Source organism: Gallinula chloropus (genome assembly GCF_964237585.1).
Source record: "Gallinula chloropus genome assembly, chromosome: 2".
NCBI classification, from domain to species: domain Eukaryota; kingdom Metazoa; phylum Chordata; class Aves; order Gruiformes; family Rallidae; genus Gallinula; species Gallinula chloropus.
The window spans coordinates 61,876,157-61,901,948 of NC_140086.1; the positions used below are offsets into that span (position 1 = coordinate 61,876,157).

The following is a 25,792-nucleotide window of genomic DNA, read 5'->3' on the forward strand; positions in this document are numbered from 1 at the left end:
AATCATTTTCAGTGAATGGGATTATTGAGTTTTGTGGAAGTATTTTTGTGGTTGGTTGGTTTGGTTTTTTAAACTGGGTGGAACTCCCTTCTGTGTCTTTCAAAGGCTGTTTTGCTTATTATCTGGCTCCAGAAATAATGCAAACATCTGAGTGCAAGCAAAACGCTAAAGAGAATATTAACCAAAATAGCACGTAGAATTTTCAGAAAACTTCTATTACTACAAAAAATTAACTAAATTCATTGCTTAACAATATATGGCATACATGTTTCTTGATATATGCATTCTGAATATGCACAAACACTGCCTCCCTCTGTGATAAAATAATCATAAGGCAATTTTCAAATGCCCATCATAATGAAATCTAACAAATCAAATTCATAGAAAAGGATCAGGCTTGATAAAAACCTTCAGAGCTCTATTATTTTCTATGTTATGCAAAGGAAAACTGAGAGATAGGGGCCTGGTAGCTCGAAGATCAGAAAAAAGTGGCGGTCATATGACTGGACAGGTCATATAACTACTTATACCCGTCTTCCTCTCTCTGAATCCTGTGCTCTATCCACTGAGCTACAAATTACTGCACACTATAAATGCCTGGAATGGAAACTGTTCAGGGTATTTATATATCTGTTTGGAAATATTTTTCAGTGACTACTCTGCATGAAGAAAACAGGAACAGTTTGGGAAACTTGAATCATGTAACCAACTGAAAGGCAGAGGCATTGATCAAGGTCTTACGTTCTTGGAAAGATGTGAAGAGCATCTGGAATCGGCTACTTCGACTGCCTTCGTCTGCCCACATGCGGATTACACCGAGACCTGTCCGCAGCATTACATCATTAGCAACAGTGCTGCAAAACTTTGCTTTCAAATCCTCCACAGAGCTGCTTCCGTCATACACAGCTACAAAATTCCTTTTGCATTCGTTGGAATTCTGCATCTCATAGTCCAAGAATCGCAAATAGATCTACGAAACAAAGAACAAAAGCAGCGTGTACAGACGTTTGAGAATGTTACCAAACATTAAACACATTTGCTTTACCTTGTGCAAAACAGACTACACACCACCACCACCACCAAAATTATTTTTCTGGAGCTGGTGATCCATAGGCCACTTCCTTGGAAGGGCATTAGTATTAAAACTGGGTGCCCTTCATACTTCCTGGTATTTTGTCTTGCTTCCAAGTATAATCTAGTAGAGGGTCTAGATATTTTCGCTCTGTGCAGCAAGGTCCTAATTTCCAAATATATACCAGTCTTTGAGAAGTGTGTGCAACAGTCCTTCAAGCTGAAGGACGGATGAGCTAGAAATTTCTTCTTTTTCTGTCTGGCACAATATTGCTCTATTACTTGCCTGACATGGAAAATAATAAGGCAAATAATTGCTGCTCCCTCCCCTGAGTCAATATGTGTCATCTTTGTGATATGTCTCAGCTACACTGATTCAGAAAGTGAGAATCTGTGAGCCAGGCAGAACTCAATCATTAATCTTTTTATGTTTTCTCAAGCAATTTGGGGACCACCTCAGCTTTTCTAAACAATGTCTTAAGTTATATATCTTCATAATTTAAGGAGGTTGAAGTCAGGCATATTTCGTTGAAAATGCTAGAAACCTAGAAAGTTTTTTTTGAAATTTCTCTAGTATACAAGCTAAGTACTCTCATAAATGTAATAGATGCCTTGCCCTTTGGAATGGACTCTCTAAATCTACCCAAAAAGAAGCATGGGTGAAGAGTAAATGTTACTATTTTTTCTTCAACTCTATGTGGACTTTAATAGGGAAAACCACTCATTAAAAAGCAATTCATAATACAAGCAACATTAAATATTCCAGTAACAGAGAAGCTAGGTAATATTTTCAATAGACACATGATACATATGCCAAGTGTACCCAGGAGACTTCAGGAGAATGAAAGGCAGTAAACATATCCAGCATCCCCCTGCATGCATCTTCACTTGAAAAAATAACCAAAATGAAACCCCACTATATTAGACATCAGATATACTTCTTTAAAAACAATCTTATTAACCTCAGGTAGTTTTTTACATGTACAGAACAAATGCTTTAATAGCTTCTCTGGATTTGCATAAACATAGCATATCCTAGTAGCAACAGGACTCACCACTTCACCTCATTAATATATTAAAGCTCTTATGGTTTGAGAATTATGTGCTATTAAGCAGTCTGCCACAGTTTAATAATAGCTTGGATTGTTAAATGAGCCTTTTCAGGTAGTGTATTATGGTACATTTTCATTCCTTGTTATGCTTTGCAACTGGTCTCTCTGAAAAGAAAATTTGTAAAACAATTCTTACTAGTGGATGAAATTTGGTATACCAAGTTTCATTCCACTTGCCTAACCTTTTTCTAGCATGTTATTGCTTACAGTAATCCTTACTTATGTTCCAATATTGCCAACCTGCAGAAGAACTGATAGATACACATTTAAACTATATTGCATTGAAGTGAATTCTGCTTTCACCATGTACACCAGTTTTTAAAAACTATAAATTAAGGAAGATGCTTGCATTGATTTGTACAAACTGGATCATCAATACACAAAATAACATTCAAATTACACTATCTCATATCTAGGAATATTTTTATAGTGTTTTTAATTTAATTTACTGCTTGCTCCACCCCTGCAATGGAATAAAATATTACTAGAGTTCTGTCATCCATCATCGCTGAAATTCTCTCATAGTATCCACCACTTTTTATAAATGAATTGCCTTGAAATGGCGAGACATTTCCTCTCTCACTGGGAGACACACAGCTTTCATTCCTGTTAAAACAGGTTGCCTACTTCCTTGGTGAAGTCATACTTCAAGACTTGTTTTGAATTCTGAAGGTTTGTTGAGTGCAGAAAATGCATTTCTGAAGTTTCTCTGCACCGGGTACATCTTTTTACAAGTCTCTTTCATATTCTACTGTATTTTTCCCTTCCCCAGATGCTCTGGCACCTGACCCTTTACTCCTTCTGTTACAAATCCTTGTTCTTGGTGTTATCCAGCTGTTTAGAGTATCTGTGTGCTGATGATGCCTCTTGGGTGTTCAAGTCTTCAGTGTTGCTCCTGCTCTTTCCTGTTTATATAAACTCAGCCACTTTCATGGACACCAGGCAGATGGCTGACCTTAACAGCTAGCTACTTCCCAGAAACTGTCACACCTCTGATAGGAAGTGTATTAAAATGTCCAGAAATTAACTGGAACCCAGTGAAAATGAGCAGCAAGAGGCCAGCAAGAGAGCTGCAGACAAGAAGTTTGGGCCAGTGACTCATCAGAGATATGCAAAACTAGGGTGGGCAATGTGAGATGGGCTTTTACTTCTCACTCCCATGGTTTGATTTGAGCCACATCTGTTAGTAACTCATGGGGTCCAGCTGGCACAGGCACAACATTGTCCTGCCAGAGCAAGATTATGGATGAGGGAGGGATATATGTGAAGAGGCAGAAGTGTGACACACACACTCACACAGAGCAACTGGCCATGGCTGGGACACACCAGAGAGCTGCTTCTGTGTCCTAGAGACCGATTCAATGAACAAGAGCATAATAAGTACTATGAAACCCTGGCACACAGACTCCTCTGTGAAGATGCTGAGATTGTCCATAGCTCATTTCTGCATAAAATTTCACTTAAAACAGGGAGTTAAATGTGCACCTTGATTTTCTTTCCTCCACTAACAGAATCTGAAAGCATCAGTGCTTGCCAGCTTTGCCACAGATAATGCAATAAAAACCTTCTGCAGCAGATTATATGCAATATTGCACATGCATGACTGTTTTCTATGAAGTAAAGCATGTCAGATAAATGTCTCATAAGAATCCACAGAAGGCTTCCAACATATTATTGTGATGAATAATTATTCTAATGCCACATATGCCTATCAAGTTGTGACAGGGAAGGTTTATGTTGGATATTAGGAAGAAGTTCTTTATTGAGAGGGTTGTCGGGCATTGGAACAGGCTCCCGAGAGAGGTGGTCACAGCACCAAGCTTGACTGAGTTCAAGGAGCATCTGGACACTACCCTCAGTCCCATGCTCTGACTTGGCTGGTCTTGTGTGCAGGCAGGAGTAGGACTTGATCATCCTTATCCATCCCTTCCAACTCAGGGTATTCTATGATTCTGTATGTATACCATATGTATGTTCTAATATACCATGTATATATGTATGCTAGACCATACAGATATAATGCATTACATATATATCATATTTTTGTCTTACTGTATTCTTCAAAAAAGCTTTTACTTCAGAAAAAATTACCTTGCTCTGACTGCAGAACAATAGTAAAACTATATGTCACCTAAGGGGGGAAGGACTTTTTATACTTGGTCACTTGTTCTTCATTACAATTCTGCTGTCATATATATACATTTATACATATATATGTATATGTTTATACATATATATAAGTACACATCTTGTATAGGGCATTGTATTGCAGCACTGAGATGTAATTTATATCGGTTTCCATTGTTACAAGAAATGTGTGTTAATCCTCATTGAGGTTATAAAATACCAGCTCTCACAGCAATTTCCAGCATTCATCAATTATTCCTGATCTTTTCAAACAGATTGTTCATACAACAGTACAGCCAAAGTCTTATTTCTATGGGCTTATCATTTGACATTCTCTAGCTTCTGGTGGTAAACTAGCCTTATAAAATAGTAAAATATTTCTTAGAGCAGTAGTCATAAATGTTGAGAAGGAATCAAAGAACCATAACTTTGCATTTCACTTTGAGTCTTTCAGTGAAGAAGCCAACAATTTTAGTTCTTCCCACTTGCGAATTTTGCTGTCGGTTATACCAGTTAATTTCTCTGTTAAATTCAGCTAAAATCATAACATATATAGACGTGATAGGCACTGGAACCACTAGAAAGAAATACCTGGCTTTAAATCTATGTGAATTCTTCAGAAGAAAGATGGCACTTTCTCCAATGTCATGAAGCTCCATAAATCAGAGAAAAGAAATTACTGATATTCTGAGGTAGGTTAGAGTTTCATTTTCATAGTCTGCTTTGGAGGTGAGTATTCCCAGAACGTTATATAAAGTAATGAGGACTTGATGTAAAACTCGCTGAAATCAGTGGGTACCTTTCAATTTACCTAGGTTTATTTGGATTGGACCTATGGATTAGGACTGATGTACATTTTTAAAAACTTGAAACGGATTACACAAGCTGACAACCTGATATTGGATCAGATTTTATTTTAAAGAGCTGGAATAATTTAATTGCATCTGCATGCCTCTGCCAATTTTTATGGTTTTATTACTATATATTTGCCATTGTCACTGGCTGTAAGACCCATACTGTCAGAAAAAAAATGACTAATAAATTGAGTTCCCCAGGGAAAGAATAAAACTGATTATATGAAAAACTGTTATCTAATGCAAAATGTTCCCGATACATAGTTTTCTGAAATCAGTAGCAAAATTCTCATTACTTTCACTACTATGTGTATCTCACTAAAAGAAATTAAACAGAAAGTGAGAGAAAAATTATCAATATTTCTGGTTATTTCATTTACTTAGCCATTACTTCTACAGCAGTGGATAAGAAACTTTGCTCCCCCAAAAGAAAACAAATGAACAAAAAAGAGGTCATGAACTCAAACGCCATTGTCTGCCTTCATCAAGCCTTTTTTTATTGATGCCAATGGGAGCTTTCAGAATGATAACATTTCCATAGATACTGAAACGTTATATTATCATAATCAGGACATTATTGTTGAAGAGAACATCTTATTTGAAAGAAGCAGCCTGACTACTGTATCTTCTTCATTCACATTTTTGTTTTAAAGTTTTAATAAAAAACTTTCTTGAAATCATCAGTTCCACGTTACTTAGAAGAACAGGCTGCTAGTGCACAAGTATTAGTTTTTACTGAGCTTCAAGATGTCACTGCAAATGCCAATGCCATTAGCAACAAAACTGATAAAACTTCACTGCAACTCTGGCATATATAATTTACTCTCTGTTGCATTATATTTTAAATAATTGTCTTGTCACCTTTAAGGTTTGTAGTCATCACAGTAATGAGAAAGGAAATAGGGATAAGTTGTACTATTATTTTATTTAAATTTGAAAACAAGAGAAATCTCTGAATGCACATATTGCAAAGAAAAGGAAGAATGTTGGTAAACTATGATTAATATATTGCCTCAGTAAAATGGTCAGATTATAATCTCTTTGTGGTGAATCATTTTCGATGAGTTCTGCTTTTTAATCAATCACTGAAGGTTAGGGCTGACAACATGATTGATCAGGCCAGTCAGGAAAAGCTTCAAACCATATCCCAGCATATCAGACTTAATATATGTGTACAGACATTCAGTCCTCTATAATGCATCAACACAAAACAAACCGAACCAAACAAACAAAAAGCCATTGTTCAACTGCCAGAAGTAATTTAGATGTAAGACAAAAATCTCCTCTTCATCAGGGCCTAAAGTCTGGATTCTGCATATTCGGCTTCTAGGTTCATTCAGATGTCTTGTACACACAGCACTGGGTTAAAAGGTCCTACATCCTTTCCCATTGCTCAGTGAACAATTAAGGTGTTTGCTTGTTCTGCACCTTGCTCAGTTCTATGCAATTAACACAGAAGTTTCAAGATGATACACCTCCAGTACTTAGGCCGGGGAAGCCCATTTTTTTAAAAGATATTTTGCAGTGCTGATTAATCTCATTCAAGACAAAAAGATGACAAACATACCAGCCTAAAAAACACATTTCTAACAATGTTAAATTTTCTTCTGAAGTAACCTGTCCTGTTTGGATGTTAAACGGAAATGTTAATGGGACATATTCTGTTTGGGGTTTTGTTTTTCTGAGGTTTTTTTGACATTTTGGGGCTTGTTGTTACCAGTCCAGGATGGTGTTGTGCAAACAGAGAACTCCATTCTTCATATTTTCCTCTCTGCTGGTGTTTGGAGAATACTATCTCTAGAAGGTGACAGCCTTACATGGTGCTTCTAACATCCTACACTTCACAGCCAGGCTCAGATATCAAAATATCATTTTTCTGGACAAGGAAGTCCTCTTTAGATTTCTTTGCTTCATCCTACTTGTTTCTTCTGACTTCTGTGAGTCCCTCAAAACTGGCACTTATTCCATCTAGACAATTTTTCTCTCATAGAGTGGTAAAATGCTTGCAAGTGACAGCCTTTACAGCTCCTGTGATACTGCAGATCATATTCTGATTCTGATGTTCTTTTTGGTTGATGTTTTATTTCTTTCATCATTAGCTTTTTATTATTGCATTTCCTAAAAATTGTTTGTCTTGAGGATGCTGAGATTGATTATATGTCTATATCTGAATGGAATAGATTCATGGTAACTTAAAAGTAAGTCTTTTTCTCAGTGCTAAGCTGGCATGCGTGTTACCATGCCTGATAGAATTGATTCTACATACACAAGTCTACACATGTGCTTGTCTCACATCTGTAGCTAACAAAACTGTTTTAAAAAAATATTTTAATAATTTAATGTATGTAAAGATTATTTTCTACTTGCTTGAACCTAATTTGTTTACCTTATTCCAGGGATGCCATATAAATGTGTGGGGTTTTTATTTACATCCATAGCTTTATTTACATTGTCTGTATGTTAGCAAGCTTCAGAGCTTCTTCAGAGATGGAGCTCATCTGAAGCCTGTAAAGGTGTCTCTGACTATTACATTGTTCAGACTCTAAATTGCATTTTTCTCTAACATTTGAGGAATCATCATTCAAATACCTCCCATTAAGTTTTAGTGTAACTATATAAAGCTTCTTGTCTACATTTGGTTAAGAAGCTTCCAAAAATTAGTGATATGCTAGTCTGCTAGTGCTGAAACTGTTTTTCTACAGTCTCATCTGAGAGCACAAGTTTCGACTTCACATGTGAGAACAGAAAATGTTTTGGTTTAGTCAGATTGGTAGCTCTGCAATTTTCTTCCTCACATGTTTCTTCTTAACTGTCTATCTAGGAAATGTGTGCTCAAGAGCCCATTGTCTCTCCACACTACATTCAATCTGAAAGTCAAGCACTCAAAGATCATATAAAGCATTGCACACCTCTGATCAGAAAGAGATATGATCCACCATGAAAGCAGTGATAAGTGATTTAGAGCCTCTATCAGTACCTATCTTTTGCATGTATTCAAGTGTTTAGGTCCCACTTGGGCTTTTGGCCCATGCCTGGCTTTGTGCCTCACTGCCCTGGACCATCTCATTGCCACCCCACCCCACCTCACCTCAAGCTATGGTTGTCTCCATTGCCACAGGCAAGCCTAGCCACCATGGATGGGCCTGTCCAGCTCTCCCTGCTAGTCATGTGCTGGCCCTGTGGCCACCATCGCTCTGGCTCCCCACTGTGCTGCATATCTCCCTTACACTGCTCCCCAACAGTTTCTCTGCTTTAAATAAACATCACTGCTCATAGACAGTTCAAGGATACTGCTGTAGTATGTAAAAACTAGATACTCATTAATTATTTTGGTCAGTTTCTTAAGCTTCTTATTAAGTCTTGCATCCTATAATCTGTAAAGATATCTTCTTTTCCCAGTAGAATGCTCAGGTGGGGCAGGGTAATGCCTAAGAAGCTTTGCCTAACTAGCTTACTTATTATATTTTGTATGGTGTGTCTAGACTACTTCACAGAATTACAAGGTTGGAAAAGACCTTTAAGATCATCAAGTCCAACCATCCCTGTCCTGTGCTAAACCATATCCCTAAGTACCTCATCTACCTGTTTTTTAAAAACATCCAGGCATGGTGACTCAACCACCTCCCTGGGCAGCCTGTTCCAGGCCCCAACAACTCTTTCAGTGAAAATTTTTTTTCTAACATCTAACCCATAGCTGCCCTGGTGCAGCTTTGCTCCATTTCCCCTTGTCCTATCTCCTGTTACTTGGCTGAAGAGACCATTGCCCATCTCTCTACAATCTCCTTTAAGATAATTGTAGGTGGTGATAAGGTCTCCCCTCAGCCTCCTCTTCTCCAGGCTAAACATCCCCAGTTCCCTCAGACAGACCTCATATGATTTGCCCTCCAGCCCCTTCACCTGGTTGCCCTTCTCTGGACTTGCTCAAGGACCTCAATGTCCTTCTTATGGTGAGGAGCCCAGAACAGGACACAGTACTTGAGATGCAGCCTCACCAATGAGGACAGGGGCATTTCCTCGGTCTGAATGTACTTCTTGCTCATGCCTGTTAACTTCCACTGGAGTGGATTCAAGTTAATGCAGTTTGGATGCTCTTTTCCAAGCTGGGCAGTTTCTGGTTATAAGCACCACTTATTGTTTGGATTTTTTTCTTCCAGCATCAGAACACCTTTGTAAAGGCTTTATTACTTTCGCCATCAAATTCTACTGTCTTTGTTTCCACTATAAAACCTCTCAAGAAACAAACATGATACAATGGCACCCAGCTGGGAAAGTTACCCACAAAAGGGAGCGCTGCCTGGGCACAAACAGGCATTTTGTCTTCCGGGTGTTGGGGGGTGTGTGTGTGTTTTCAAACTCTGCTGACAGATCCAAAATAGAAAAAGGCTTGTCATCAGTATTATCCTCCAACATTTCACCTTTAACAGTAAGTGAGAAAATACTATAATTCTTTTCATCTTCTTATTTTCTATAGGATTCTTTGCTAATTCACTCCTTTAGCCAAAGATAGCTCTGAAATTTTTCAGATCCCAGTGTGATAAGTTTATCCACTTCCTCCTTTGGGCTTTGTGCTACAGTTAAGTATTTTGGGTTGGGAAGGTTCCTTCAGTTCTTTACTGTTTTGGACAGGTTGGCACACTTTGTGTCTTCTTTGTTTTGCATTCGGGTTCTCTACCAATTGAAGACTGTTTCCATATGAAGTGCAGAACCCTCCCATGAACTCCAGAGTCACAGCGATCTTATTCAGCAGGAACTGGTTTGAATGATTACAAGAAACATGCACTTTGTCACTGACAAATTGAACATTCCAGGTCTATGTATAGATTGAAATTATGTTTAAACTACCTTCCACTGTTTTCTGCACTTCTAGAAAATTTAATTTCTGCATTCATTTTCAGCACTTTACTTTTGGTTCTTCGAGGTGATCCACAATGGCTCTATTTTAAGTGTGTGCAAGAAAGTTGGTGTTCTCTGTCCCGTTACAGCTTGGTGAGGGTAGCAGCAATGCTACACCCAAACAGTCAGTTTGAAGCTCAGGCTTAGCAATCTCAAGTTCATACTCCCTGACTGATCTCATTGCTCATATGTTGAGCTCAGACTTGGCTTGAACCTGGAATTGCAAACTGAGGAAAGGACTTGCATCTTGCTTCTGCAGACAGTTTAGATTGGATGAGCTTAAGCCAAATGAAATTGCAAGCAGCTCATATTCTGGCACAGTTTAATTGAGAAACTAAAGATGTAAAGATCCAACCCAAACTCTGTCTGAGAAACTCTGGCCTTTTAGGCATAGTTCCCAGTAACAAACTGTGCAGCCCAGAGTACAGGAACATGTGGATTTAAAGACATCTGACGAGTTCTTACTGTTCTTAGCAGGAGAACCTGTTTTCATAGGTGCAAGCTGCCATAAATTAGAATGATGTCACTGAATTATTATAGAGTATGTCATTAGTTCAAGGTTAGATAAGCACAAAGGAAACTGACTGTAAAATATGGACAATAGAATCCATTTCAATAGAATCATGCCCATACACATTCTTACCATAAATCTTACTTCACAGAATGTATTTTTAAAATTTTATCCACTGATTCCTTCCTTAATATCTGAATATCTTTCAACCTTTCTTATTATGGCTGTGCCATAACCATATGTATGTGTTTACAGGTATATATTTATGTGTGTGTATATATAAATATATATGTGAAAAAAATGTTCAAGTGCTAAATTGGAGGTACCCCTTCAAGATGAATCTAGGCTTGAAAACTGTTTTGGGTTTTTTTCCTAGCTTGTTGAAAAAGCTTTCAACTTCATATGTTAGGAAATATTGATTTATATGCTTTTCTATTGCTCTATCTTTCTACCCAGAAAATTCTGAGTAGAAAGCAACAGGTTTTATTAAGAGATGACCCCGTTTTACCTTTCTGCCTACAGGCAAGATTAATAATGTTTCATTCATTTTGTATAGCTTTTTTTTAACCTAAACTGTAGTTTAAAATCACCAGCAATGTTCACTGAACAAATTTCCTTAACCAATCACAGATAACCCCTTACATGTTCAAAATTCTTTTGTCCAATATCTAACCTGAATCTTTCAGAGCACAGGACCATGACTCATCCTTGAGACAGGGATGTTAGAGCATCCCTTCTTCTTTGAAAAGCCTTTCAATATCTGGTATCATGCTCCTTCACACAATCTTCTAAATTACATTAAATAGTTTCCAGTCTTTCCTCAGGTTTTCTAGACCCCTCTCATCACTCTCCCTTCCAGATGATCTTCAGCTGGTTTACACTTTTTGAAATGCAATACAACTAAATGCAGGCATAGAAGTCCATGATGAACTAAACATACTCTAATAACAGTGGTAGATTGGCATTCTTCTGTTAGACATTTTCCTTATTGTTGCATGGTTAAGAAATTTGTATTTTTGCATCAGGATAAATCTACAAGTAAGTAAATATGGAATTTCTAGCAAGACACTGAACCATATTGAGTTAGATCAAGTAAGAATATCATAATTACATTATCTGTCCAAATAAGTATAAACTGAAATTAAGATTCCAGGAAAATTTTATGAGTTTGTTTAGTTGTGCAGATAGTAATAAGCACAATTCTGTGTTTACCTGATTTCTTTCTACTAATACATAAGTATCTAGCACATGCAATAATCATTCATCAGCCCACTCATTTAACAGCCATAGCTACTTATTGTAGCAAAGTGGGAAGACCATCTATGTAATTGAAAACCTTTATGAATATTGAATTTATCCAAAAGTCAAAAAAGAGAAAAGGAAAAAAAAAGCAAAGTATATTCTGGAAATAATCTGTCTGTAATCTATATGAGCCAACTATTCAACTCCTCTCCTAAACTTTCACAATAGAAAAATGCTGATACTAATAGCTTTTTCTATTCTGAAAACTCTTCCTCCTGCTTATTGAACACCATATGCTGAAACCGTTAGATATATTCAGAACATTCCACTCTGAGATTACACACAAAAAAGGGTATCTGTTTAAAAATGGCAAAGTTTAGTGTATATATAAACTCTACCTTGTAAAACCTTTCTTGCCCAATAAAAGACAGCTAGAAAAAGGATATAATGTGTTTTTCTTTAACATAGTGAATGAAAGCAGGTGGGAGGTACAAAGCTGTTCCAATAGCAGAAATAGCAGTGTAACCAGAAACAATTAATTCATATAATAACTCATAAGTCATGGATAAGAAACTCAAACAGAATCTAAGAGCTGTTACATTCATTGCAGCCCTCTCCTGTTCTTTACAAAGACATGGCTTCCTGGCTGTGATGGGAGGGAAATGCGAACACATCTCTTTTTGTCTGTGGCTCTAAACCTAACAAACTAAAGGTCTCATACAGAGGAAAGTGAATTTACCTTGGATGCATTTTCACAGTTCCCAGATGAGAAACAATGATGACCTTAAGGAGCAAGAGGTGTTCCCTTAGTAATCTCTATATTAGGTATTTAAAATATACTGAAAATTAAAGTGAAAAGATTACCTTCTGCTTAAGAAAACACATTGATTCTTTAAAAATATGAGAAAAATTAAAGATGAATTTAAGAAAATTACTTATGGCACAAAAAGCACATTAATGCTGCCCACATTATTATTTATAGAGAAAGAAGGTTATTTTGGCTGAGGTGACAAATTATCCTTCCACAGCAGAAGGAAAAAAATAGTTTACAAGTTCAAGCTGTAAAGTTATTAAACAAGATCTGACTGTACTCGGAAATGCACAACATATTAGAAAAGTCAATTTCTTAAATTAAATGGCAAATCAGCAAGTGGATGAAGGACTGACCTTGGATCGGGGTGGTGCTCGAATGTACCATTTACAGTCTACTGCTTCAGTTTCAGAAGCTTTTCCTTCTTTGACAATTTGTACAGATTCCACGATTCCTTCAGGTCCTCCCATCTCAAACTCACAAACTGAATAACAAAATACCAGAAAAAATGAAACCTGAACAGCAAACAAAAATATTTTCTACAGAAGAATGCAAAAGCCTCCAAGTTAAAAAAACAAAACAACATACCAACCTGGCAATGGTTTCAAAACGCCAAGGTCCTTAAAATCCGGATCTTAAAAATTGAGAAAGAAAAAGTTAGGGATTTTTTAATATCTTGGCTATAATGTTAATGTGCTAAAATTTGACAATACACTTCAGTGATTATGCATATATTTCTTGGAAATGAGAAATGTTTCATAGCTTTGGCAACACGGTAATTATTAATGTAGAAATTATTGATACTCTCATACTAAATTTTTTTTCCTGTTATGAAATCCTACTTTTATCTGTCTCTTTCAGAAGACTGAGTTCAAAAATATTTTTGCATACACTAGCAAGCAAGAACATCACAGATAACCACGATATTTTAATACATCAGTCTAATGAAAGAGGATATATTTACAGATCCATTCAGTATCTTTTTGCCTATTTTGCATTTTGCAGTATGATTATAACACTCAACTAGAAAAATCTAAACTTTACTCTATGTTTATGAGTATTCTCCCATCCCAACTAGAAAGAGGAAACATTTTCTTCTTCAGAAGTATCCATTTGGTCTTCCTGGAATAAATACCACAAGAATTTACCATGGAATTCATTGTGCTAATAAGGTAATAGGTCTAATATATGTGCTATTTTCGATCAAATAAACATATTTAATGTCTGAGATGCTTTGTATCATCCATTTATAAACAGGTATAACACATAGATTAAATGAGTTTTGTTCTAGACCTACACTTCTACAGAACCATCCAGAGACAAGTCACCCTTTCACAAAATTGGCCCAGTTTGAAGACCCTGTCAAAAATCAGAAATGTGAAAGATGCTGAAGTATTTCAAGAGAAGATGATACCTTCAGAATAGGCCTGGGAGATTTTTATCACTTCCACTGCTTTTGTAGCAAAAATGAATATTCTGCACTGTTTTTCTCATTTTCAGGAAGGGGTGGTGGGGGTGGGAGGTGGAACCAACCAAAAAATACTTTTTTTCTGAAAAGTTGATGGGATCCGGTTTTCTGACATCAGTGATAAACACTTGTATATAAACAGTCTGTATTAAGCTTCTCCTGAGTCACATATGTAGTACCCAGGCCTGAAAATGTTTGCACAAGAAGAAAACCAAGGTAGACTTTAAGCCATGTAGTCTACTCACAGATCTGATCTTATTGTTTCAGAATTGCGTCAGTGTAGAAAAAGCTATAAATAAAACAATAAAGTGAAAGTTTGAAAGTCAAAAATGTATTGAATGAAAAAATAAATAACCCACCACCAACAGTGCTGTTCCCCTGTATCTTTAGTTGCATCAGGACAGCAAGAATCACAACTAAACACTATTCTGAAAAAAAATCTCATTCTGTTTAAGAAAGATCAGTGATTTTAACATAAATGTTGCCTTCAAAACTTGGAGTTGTAAAAGCACTCTTTTAAACTGTCCCTCTATAACCAGGCTGCTGTTGTTCTTCCCAGTTATCTTTTTCACTTGCACAATATAATTTGTGAATAAATACTCATGAACTTAAGGGACTGCAAATATAATTGAGTAGGTCATTAGCATCAATTGTTAAGCAATTTTATAGATAAGTAGATATGATAATCAACAGCACTAAATGTAATTAAAAATGTCAGTTAGTGTACTCAGATGTAGATATCTAATGCTGGCATTCAGATACATAAAGGAAACCTACTTTGACTATTGGTTTTAATTAACATCCAAACCATGTCTAGTGTAACCATAACATTTCCTCCTTTTGTTGAGTTTGTACAGATCACTCTGATCTACAGGAATCACCCCACCACATTAGGAAAGTACAGAGGAGTAAAGAAGGAGAAAAAGGCACTGAAAGGATTTCTCCTGTATGAAGGAGTTTTCACATGGAAGAATGCTAGTAGCAAGAATCCAGACTGAAGTGTAAATTAGATCATGCAATATGTCCCACAAAACAATTCTGAAAGTGTATTCTCATTTGTTAGAACAAAAGCACATAGATGTGCACAATCTATTGAATTTCTAGAAATTTGGTAGATCCTGCTCAGTTTTGAAAAATTATCTTTTTCCAGCCTTTCGACTCCTAAAGAGTGATAGTGAAATAAAATGTATGACACCTGAGGTGATACACTTCATTAACCATTAATAAGATATCAATATCATTATAACAAAAACAATAGTCTATAAATAAGGTATTATCAGAAATGCTAAAAATTCAACTATGTTTAAGCATATTTACCCAGCATATGCTTGGTTTTTTAAACAGTCTACCATTAAACAGATTATACTTTAGCAGCTCTTCTGTGTGTAATTCAATCAAATTGTTATTATCAGTCTGGCTGAGTCAGAACTCTTTTAATGATAAACACTGGCTAGATCTGCTGATAGAGAGTCCCAATGAAAATCATGTTCCCATTAGGAAAAGTTCACAAGATAGGAAGATTTTCTGTGAAGAATAGGACCGCCTATAATGAGGAAAATAGGAGGCAATAGGCCTTGAGGGGAATGCAATACCTATACATATTTTAATGGGTATCTCCTTAATGTGGAAATTAATTATGTAAATAGGAAACCAGGAATTTTTTTAACAAATGTGAAAATGTTGTCTTTCCTGAAGCATTGATAACCAACCAAGCCCAACAAGCATCTTATGTGGTTGCCCAGCTGTGGTATATCCACACAGAAGCATGTTTACCAACCTATGCATGCATGTATGCGTGCACTCTCTCACTCTAAGTCACTAATACTCCAGACTGGATGGCTATCTGAACTACCTGCATATTTTTTTATTTCATTCTCCTATCAAATAGTACCTGTTACTCTTATTCTCCTTCATGAAAGCAAAACATAAAAAATAAAGGCTCGCTGAATACCACTTGTCTTAACCAGTTTCAGACATTTGTAAAAACTGAAGAAGCACACAGAACTCTCAGGAATGCATTACAGCTTAACAAATATGTAAAGTTTGGGTACCATGATATAAGCACAGAGGTTATGGCAGAAAAAAGTTTAACTAGACATTGCCATAGTTCATACATAGCAGTAGGTCTAACAAAAATACAATTACTGCATTTTTAAAACAGGTGAGGAAAAAGGTCAAGTATGTTTCTTACCATTATCTGGACTAGAATATACTTAATTACACAGATTTTTGTCATATCTGAAGTACAGTATATACAGTGAAAAATGTGGGCAATTACTTTATGGTCAGGAGTCAAGATGAAGGAAATGTGTACCACAAAATCATGATGTCATTATATGAGACCTGTTTGTGATTAGCTTTTGAGGTCTTTTGTTTTCTTATCTTCTATAAATGAGAAATTAAGGATTTATTTGGTCAAACTATACACTAGAAAGGATTGATGTTTGAAACAAAAAGTTGGTCTTGTTACTTTGAATAAAAATGCCTCTTTTTTTAAGGAATGTATCAAAAAAGAAGTCACAATAAGTAGAAGACATATTTCCTAATGAAAAATAGAGATACTCAATTTCATTGAACAAACAACTGTAAATATATCTTTTAATTTTCCTGTATCTGAATGACTAGAAATAGGCATTCAACTTCTATTAATATTTAAGACATTTTAACACATTTACGTTTTCTTGTTATGAGACCTGATTTTACATGCAAATGTTCATAGTAAATTGAAGAGAATTTCACTGTTCAGTAAGTCATCAGGTATTTATTTTCAAGTTTATAAAGTCAGATTCTTTCACAATGATTTCTGGGAGTCTAAACCAGTCCTGCCCTCTTGAGGTGTGAAATATAATTCTCTGTAAAAGCAGAGCTTACAGAGCTCTGTGCAGAACAACAGGATTATTCTAAGGCTTTTGATGTGGTTGCTTCCTACTGTTTGATGATACAGTGAAAATGCTGGAAGGTGATTGCCAAAAGATTTTAGAAGTATAAAAATCTGCTCAAAGAATCACTAAGGCATTTCTAAAAAAAGAAAAACATTTCTATAAGAAAACATTTTTGTGAGGTATACAAACAAGGGGACTTAGTTATTCTGCTGAAGAAAGTAAAGTACTAAGAAAACAAAAGCCTAAACAAAATAGATGTGGAAAAATACAGACATTATTGTCTTGTTAGGTGAAAATGAAATTTGTTCTGATTAATATTTTCTGTTATGTAGTTTTGCTGAAGCTTCAACATGTATATTCTGAAAGATACCAAAAATAAAGTCTATAGTTTGCTATGCACCCTAAAAACAGTTGTATAATAATTATAGCTGGCAATAATAGCACGTGCTGTATTTGTTCTTCATTTTCTACATTCTTTCTTTTGAGAACAGTATTGTAAGTACAGCTATTTTGGAGGCTATGTGTTTATAAACTAAAGCAATGCTTCTCAAATTTTTTACTCCTTAGTACTCTAATGTAAGAACTCAAAAATAAGTACAAATGTAGAAATGAATATGACTGTTGGTATTTCGCCTAGAAGTTATACCTGCTATTAAATCAGCAAAAAGTCATATGAAGACAAATAAGTAAAAAATAAATCAAATTGTACTCTGTGGAACTCTGAGAAATTCTGGCTTTTTTGGGGTGTAACTCCATGAAGAGATGCTATCTTGTCTTGCTCTTGGTGATCTGATTTATGGAAAAAAAATCTGCTATTTGTGTTTTGGAAGAAATTTTATAAATTTTATTTATGAGAAATTTTATTTACTTAGAAATTTTATAAATTAATGCTGGGAGCAGTAGGTGAAGTAAAATTATATTTAGAAAAAAAGTCAACCTACTCTAGTTATTTTAAACAGATTCCTTACATTGTTGAAATACCACAAACTGCTGCCCAGAATTTTATTTTTTTTTTATATTGTCACATTTAATAATCTCAGTTCATACTAACAATCAGAGTATATTTTTAGTGCAATTAATATATTATAGTAATTTATAAACAGCTCAGCTACGGTGAGCTCATTAAGACGAGCTACACAGCAAGTGTTAGCAATACTTGGTCATCTATACAGCAAAAGTTAATACTTATTTCTTTAACATCTATTTGGAAATAAAAATGTAGTACTGTCATAAAAAGATAATCCATTCTCTTTACATTACTACAGTAGAATGGTCAAACTGAGCAGCACAGAAGTACCTGAATGAAGTCAATGAAACAGACCATACGGTCTACACATAGATTTCTCTTTTCATGCACAAGACAAACTTTCAAGACAGTGCATGTTTGCCTCCCTTGCCTACTCTGTAAATTATTTAGATAACATTCTTCCTCCGGTGTAAATGTTGCATGTGTGGGATCCATGTTACAAGGTAAAAGGACTCATAAAAACCTGGGTCCCATCTTCAAATTGTGCTTGGACTATCCAGTATGTGGTGTGAGAAATGAGAAGTGCTTCTGACACAGTGAGAAAGGAAAGCAAGACTGGGCAACAAGGTGATACTCAGCCTGATGAATGGAAAGAGGAAGCCCAAGAGCATTGATGATATGAGTGGAATTATTTGGCAGATTATTTTTATTATGTTAAATATTTACACTTGCCGCTGAGTACTTCAATTAGGCATCATATTCCCCTTATGCAGCACAGTGTGTGTAGAAACACAGGAAAAAATGATGCTGTGATGAATATTTCAGGGGCTGCATATAGCTTTATCTGTCAGTTGCCCAGAAACATATGAACCAAGCTCAGGAGCCTGCTTTATCTGGGTAATGCAGCCTTGTTGCAGCAGGGCAGCTGACTTGACCACCAGCACGGACTATCAGTCAAGACCAGCACCTTGTATGCATCCCCCCAAGATATGGAGCTTTTCCTGAATAATGTTGAATACTAAATATGGGCTAGTTGTGCAATTTCAGCACAGTGAAGGCTTGAGGGTTCTGCTTTATTGATTTGTTAGAGATGACACCTATCCCACACCAAGGAAATAACACTTTAAGCCTATGGCAGAAGTATAGGGAAAAATGATCCAGAGGGTTTGGCCACAACTGGTTGCTAAGCCTTTCTTCTTCAGATTGAATCAATTTACACATCGTCATTGCTTGGTACCATGGTGCTAAATCTGCATGTCTTTTTCAGAAAGTCCTTTTATATTGTATCAGTCCACAGAGTGGATTTCCCAGGACAGAGGGAATTGATGGGAATAAATTGTTGATACAAAGTAACCTTTGTTATTTTATCATAGAAATGTTTTCTACTACATTTACCCCAGTACATTCAACAGAATGAATACATTCCGTGCAATTTTCCCAATTCTTTTGAAGAGTTACATCCTTTTCAGCTATTATACTCAACAGAATGTATTACTTGCGCTACTTTAAATAGTACTGAAAAAACTGTAGTTGACCACACATTAAGAGACCTACTAACATTACTGTACCTGGCTGCTATGTCAGCTCTGGCATATATGCTATCTGCATCTTTTTGAAGATACCTGCGTCCTACATGAAAAACTCAAATATCGCCTCTATTTCCCACATGTGAATAGTTCACCATCCACTTTAACATGAGATTTCTTGCTCCGTCTCTGAGTATTTTTCTCTTACAGCTTAGCAAAGCACCAGATGGACTTCCACTAAAGTGAATACCCATGACACAGAGCACTGAAAAGGAAGTGAGTTGTGTTTCTAAACCCAACTTATTCCTTAATCATCTGGTGATATAAATACCAGAAAGAGATGGACAAGACAAAATACTCCTGAAAATATGATCCTTAGAGTGGAAATAAGTGAAAAAGACATAGACAAAAAGCCATTCATTTATTTACCGAACAACTGATAGATTTCTGAAAGTTATTGGACAAATTATATTGCAGTGCTCTCCCATAATTATTTTTTTTTTATGATTCCAAAAACCAAAGTCACGGGATGTTTTAATAATGTACTAACATGAAGTGTAGAAATCTATCAGTATTTTGCATCAGAGGGATAATTCTTGGTTTTCATTCCCACTGGAGCCTGAATGCTCTCTTTTTCTAGGAAAAAACTCCAAACAAAACAGCTAACAAAAATATAACCAAATCAAAGGAAGAGGGATATTCCTTCATTAAACTATATTGTCAACTCTAATTGTAAATATATGTGCCCACCACAGTCAATGCAACAGACCTTAAACTTGCACTTACAGTGAGCAAGAAAGAGAACTCTAAGAGACACATGGATCAATGAAATGCTGAGGAAAGCATAATAACACCTAGTGCAAGAAACATCTTTGGGAAAAATCAGTCTTCCGTCCTGTCCTTTCAGAATCCATAGCAATATAGTTTTCAGTGACCCCAGTTTTTTCCTTCTATTTCTGTTACTTTTAGGTGTCCTATCTAGAAATAATCCTTTTGGAGACTCCTGAGCTGTTGAGCCCAGCAGTCTTCCCAAGATGTACCAAGTCCCCTTTACAGCATGAGAAGATGGGGTTTGACCAGCTTTAGGTATGGACTACACAGTGCAGCTGCCTTGGAGATACTTTTGTATTTTCTTTTGCTTCATCACCTTTTTACCAGCATACGGTAGAAGTTTTCTCTGAGGGTGATTTTCAGTATAGTCCAGTTGTCAGCAAGATGATGAATCTGTGTTACACTGTGAATTCTTGCTTAAATTACCCACAGACCTATGAACTTTACATTTTATTATACAAGATAACATTCAGATACTTAAGGGAAATAAATAATATATGGTAAGGGAGCAATAACCCTTCCGCTCTTTCCCTTATTATAACATTCAGCTTCTCCTGACATTATGGGAGGAAAACATTTTGATAAATTTTTGGTTAAGTATGGCTTTACAGCTCTTTTGGTCTTGCAGTTCACCTGCTTCCTGTCAGTTACAACTTCATGAGAGTGGCATTCTCTTTTGTTCAAATAGATGTTTTTTTTCTCTCACTTCATTCAATTAAAAGTTCCAAAGAACTGTCCAAACCATGATTAATTGCTAATACTGACCTAGTGTAGACATAACCCATTTGAAACAAGACACTAGGTCAGCTGGGACATATTTTGATGAGGAAAGCCTACTTTATATTTTACTGTGTGTTTGACTAAACCAAACATAATTCATGCCAACTAAGTCTCAAATGTTTTCTACTTAAAGTAATGAATAAAGATTGCTGCTCATCACTAAGACATACTTTCTTAAATACCCACATGAAAAATGAACAGGATGATAAATTCTGGATCAAAGGGTCTTGTCTTCAGCCTTTTTAACTTTTTCTTTAAACAATAAGATCTTTCTAATGGATCTTCACTCATCTTGGAGTATCATTTATGCCACATGCCAAGTGTTCACTAATTGATTGGCAAAATGGTTTGTCATGAACATCAGCAAACAAATAGGTTTGTAGATAACTGAAGATCTATAATCTAGAATTCGAATAGATTTAGATTTGTGTCTCTAAAAGCTCAGTTATGGTTGACTTTTTCCCAACCTATAAACTCCACAACCAGCTATCCTTAAACAGTGATTATATTCAGTTATCAAATTTTTAATTCTATTGTCATAAATTGGGAATTTAGCTTAACAAAATATAGTATCCATGAAATTTAATGGAGTGTCAGGTTTTCCTCTCTATTCAAAACTACCAGTCTGAGGCAACAATTTGATTTCCACTAAATTTCCTCACAGTTCTAATATTCATTCTAACAAAAGCAGGTTTAGGCCCAGAACATGACGTGAATTTAATAATTGCTATACTGATTGACTGGCTCAGACTCATACAGAGAATGAAAACCAGACTTTTGCATTACATTCACTGTGAAAAAGCCATTGTGATTCATTGTATCACACCTTGAAAATGGCAGGTTTGTAAGTCCTTATGGTGACTTTACACAATATCCAATACTGCATTAACTGGTTGAAGAGACTGGGAAAAGAACAGCAAATTTCGTACTGATTAGAGATTGTCCAGTTCTTCTACTGATGTGGTAATATTAGAAGAAATGAGGTATCAGAATAGTTTTCACTTTCAGCAGCAGCAGTAGCAGCATGTCAAACTTGATGGTCAGTCATAGTACTTGGCATTTTTAACTATGAGTCAGCTGCTTATCCAACAAGCAGGCAATAATTAAATGTAATTTGACCAGATCAAGATTTTGACTGCCAAACAGAAGGATTTTTTGTAGCTTGATCTGAAAGAATCATTTAAAGGATTTTTATCTAGTGATAAAAAAGTAAAAAACAATCAAATATAAATAAAACTTTTCATTTAAAAGTACTTGGTAAATCGCTACACTATATGTATATTGGAATATGCCTGATATGTAATATGTTGGAATATAAACAATTATATTAATGCTACAAATGATTCTTGTGGGGAGAGCACACAATTATAAAGATTCAGTTTATCCACATCTGATTTTTAAACTACTAGGACATTATCATTTTATTTAAATACCTATACAATATCCGGTTATTTATATTATTCCAGTATGAGCTTTGTAGTTGGTAGCAGTTAATAAACATCTGTCTAATACGTATAATGAAATCAACATTAAAGAACAAAATACTTTAAATAATAATTTTCTGCATTCTCTTTTAATTTTCACATAGAGTTGAGAAATTAGCTACAGGAAAGAAAAGAAAGGGAAAAAAATAAAGAGAAAACAAGAAATAGTATCATACAATCTTTTATTAACCCACATACTGCAACCAGCAGATTTGATAACATTGTCTCTTGAGCTTCAACTATCAGATAACATCTGGCAAATGATGTTTCTAAGTCCTGTTACACAACATCTTCTGGCTTCTCAGTGTCATCTAGGGGATTGATATGTGACTAGAATAACACATTTCACGCTGCTTGCTTCTGTCATGCTAGTACAAATTTTTAATAATGGATGTGCCACAGACACTGGTTTATTTGAATCTGAATTCTCAGATAATATTTGGAAGTTCTGTTCTCATCATTTTACTCAGACTCAAGCAATCTTTCTTACCACAAATTGCTGGATATTAGTCTTTTGACATCAAAGCATTCAAATAACCTTTCTGCATCTCTAGCATGTAGTGATCTCTGAAGCTGTATATGTAAAATGTTGATCAAAATTATTTTTTTACTTATTTTTACAATATTGCAGTGAGTTTATTCCTTTCAATGGCATTCTCAATTGTTTGGTAGATCTCATCACCTTAAACATTAAAAAAGAAATTTTAATTGCAAGTCCATTTTAGACTGTGTATCACAGACCAAAACATTTTGTTTCACTGAAGTTAATGTCTCCTCTACAAATCTATTTGAGGAAACACTAGTGTCAGACATTTACTTAGTGAATGGAAAACTGTGTTGTGATTGTGTAAACAATGTGCATATGACACAGTCAAAAAGAGTCTTCAAAGAATAATCTGAGAACACTGGATCTTGCAATTTCAAGAGATATTTGTGTATTTGAATATTTGTGAGATTTACTGTGCTTTGCACTTTTAATAAGAAACAGAAAATGCCTGTCTTAAGAGTTGTTCTCTAAGGGTAGAAGTATTTTTTCTAACAGTAATGTTGCCTGGTTATGAATGACTGGCATATTTTTAATGAAAGGTTCTCGATTAGACTGTATGGCCACATGACTGGAAAGCACTCTTAAATCAGTTGAAAATGTTACAACAGACCAGAATATAAGACTAAACCCAACCTGCCTGATCATGCATGCAATTTCATTGGTATGAGCCACCAGTGTCGCCTCGTAACCAAGAAGTTAAACGGTATCCTGGGGTGCATCAAGAAGAGTGTGGCCAGCAGCTTGACAGAGGCTATCCTTACCCTCTGGTGAGGCCAACGCTGGAATATTGTGTGCAGTTCTGAGCTCCCCAGTTCAAGAAAGACAAGCAACTGCTGGAGAGAGTCCAGTGGAGGGTTGTGAGGATGATTAGAGGAATTGAACGTCTTTCTTATGAGGAAAGGCTGAGAGGGCTGGGTCTGTTTAGCCTGGAGAAGACTGAGAGGGTTCATGAGTTCTTATAAATACCTGAAGGGTAGGTGTCTGGAGGAAGGGGACAGACTCTTCTCAGTGGTTCCCAGTGACAGGACGAGGGGCAATGGGCATAAGCTAGAAGACAGGAAGTTCTATCTTCAAAAATCTTTTTACTGTGAGGATAACTGAACACTAGGACAGGTTACCCAGAGAAGTTGTGGTGTCTCCTTCTCATTCAAGACCAGTCTAGATGGAATCCTGTGCAACATGCTCTAGGTAATCCTGCCCTAGCAGGGGTTCAACTAGACGATCTCCAGAGGTCCTTTCCAACCCCTAACATTCTGTGAATCTGTGAACCTGTGAATTGAAGTTCATATTCTTAAACTAGAAAGTAATTTGTTTTGTTTAGCTGAAATATTTTCTATATTGTATGAAGTTGTAGATAATGCTTTTATGTATGAGATTATACTAGTGAAATAAGCATTGGACTCAGCAAAACTACTTTGGGAAAAAAAAAAACTTTATGAAAACAAGAGGCGTTAAGGAATCCTATAGTCTTCATTCAGTAGTTGAATGAAACATTTGAAAGGAGTTTAAAATATTTTCTTATAGTAATAGAAATATCACATTTTTATTAGAAGAACATAATTTCTAGCAAACAACCAAGTTTCAGGGTTTATTTTTAGCTAAAGGGCAAAGAAAAGGCAGATAATATAAATATGAAAAATGCAATTGAAAGATAATGAAGTGCCAGGTCCACCAAAAAAACCCCAAACAACTTCTTAAATCCAAATCTTCCTAAACCCAGTTCTTTCGCTTAAACAATTATTTCAACAGACATCAGCACTTAAATGTCTTCATGTTTACTCCTAAATGAATTGAGACAATAAATGAACAGAGAATTTAGGCACTTTTAAATGTCTGCAGATTGCTGAATAAATGAATGAGTAAAGATTAAATAAACCAGTGATAAGTAGTCATAGCTGGCAACAGCATAGAACATGGAAGACAGGCGGTACTCTTTCAAAGATCCAGAGCTATGATGGCTCAGGGTCAAAATATCTGAATTTCTCCATTATTGGAAAGGCACTTATCCTGGTTTCAGCTGAGATAGAGTTAATTTTCTTTCTGGTAGCTAGTGTAGTGCTGTGTTTTGGATTTAGTATGGGAATGATGTTGATAACAGACTGATGTTTTCAGTTGTTGCTGGGTAGTTGTAGTATCTATGCTAAGTCAAGGACTTGTCAGCTTCCCACACCCTGCCAGGTGCACAAGAAACTGGGACAGCACAGTCAGGACAACTGGCCCAGGCTGACCACAGGGATATTTGCTGCCATATAATTTCATGCTGCCTTATACAACTGGGAAACCTTGCTAGGATGGGAGATTTCTGCTCAGAAACAGACTGGGCATTGGGTCTTGAATTCTTTCCTTCTAAATGTGGTGGCCACTTGCATTTGTGCATCTTTTCTTTTACTGCTATTATCTCTTCCTTTGTTATCTTATTAAACTGCCTTTATCTCAACCCATGATTTTTTTTTCCGTTCTCCTCCCTATCTCCCTGTCAGGGGGAGGGGTAAGTGAGCAGCTGTGTGGTGGTGCTGTAACTGGCTGGAGTTAAACCATGACAGTATGCAATCAAGGCAAGTACTCCTCAGTCCTGACTTCTACTGAGTTCCAAAACCATCCAGAGTGAAATGGTGAGATTTTGCAGGCAGAGCAAGATACTAAACATCATCTTGGCTTTCCCTAGCTACCTCTTGTTCCCATTGTT

At 36.0% G+C, this 25,792-nt stretch overlaps 1 protein-coding gene across 3 annotated transcripts in view; it reads right to left on the reverse strand.

The window, feature by feature from the left end:
• NETO1 (neuropilin and tolloid like 1) overlaps positions 1 to 25,792 on the reverse strand; it is a gene marked incomplete at both ends in the record, with an annotated part of 66,441 nt that overhangs the window by 16,423 nt on the left and 24,226 nt on the right. For 2 of the 3 annotated variants that reach the window (XM_084279749.1, XM_084279750.1), the window contains 3 exons: positions 742 to 970; positions 12,978 to 13,105; positions 13,214 to 13,255. In XM_084279749.1, coding sequence (XP_084135875.1) covers positions 742 to 970; positions 12,978 to 13,105; positions 13,214 to 13,255 — 399 coding nt within the window. Of the gene's footprint in view, positions 1 to 741; positions 971 to 12,977; positions 13,128 to 13,205; positions 13,256 to 25,792 lie in introns of all 3 variants that reach the window. The other variant, XM_084279748.1, reaches the window with a different exon arrangement.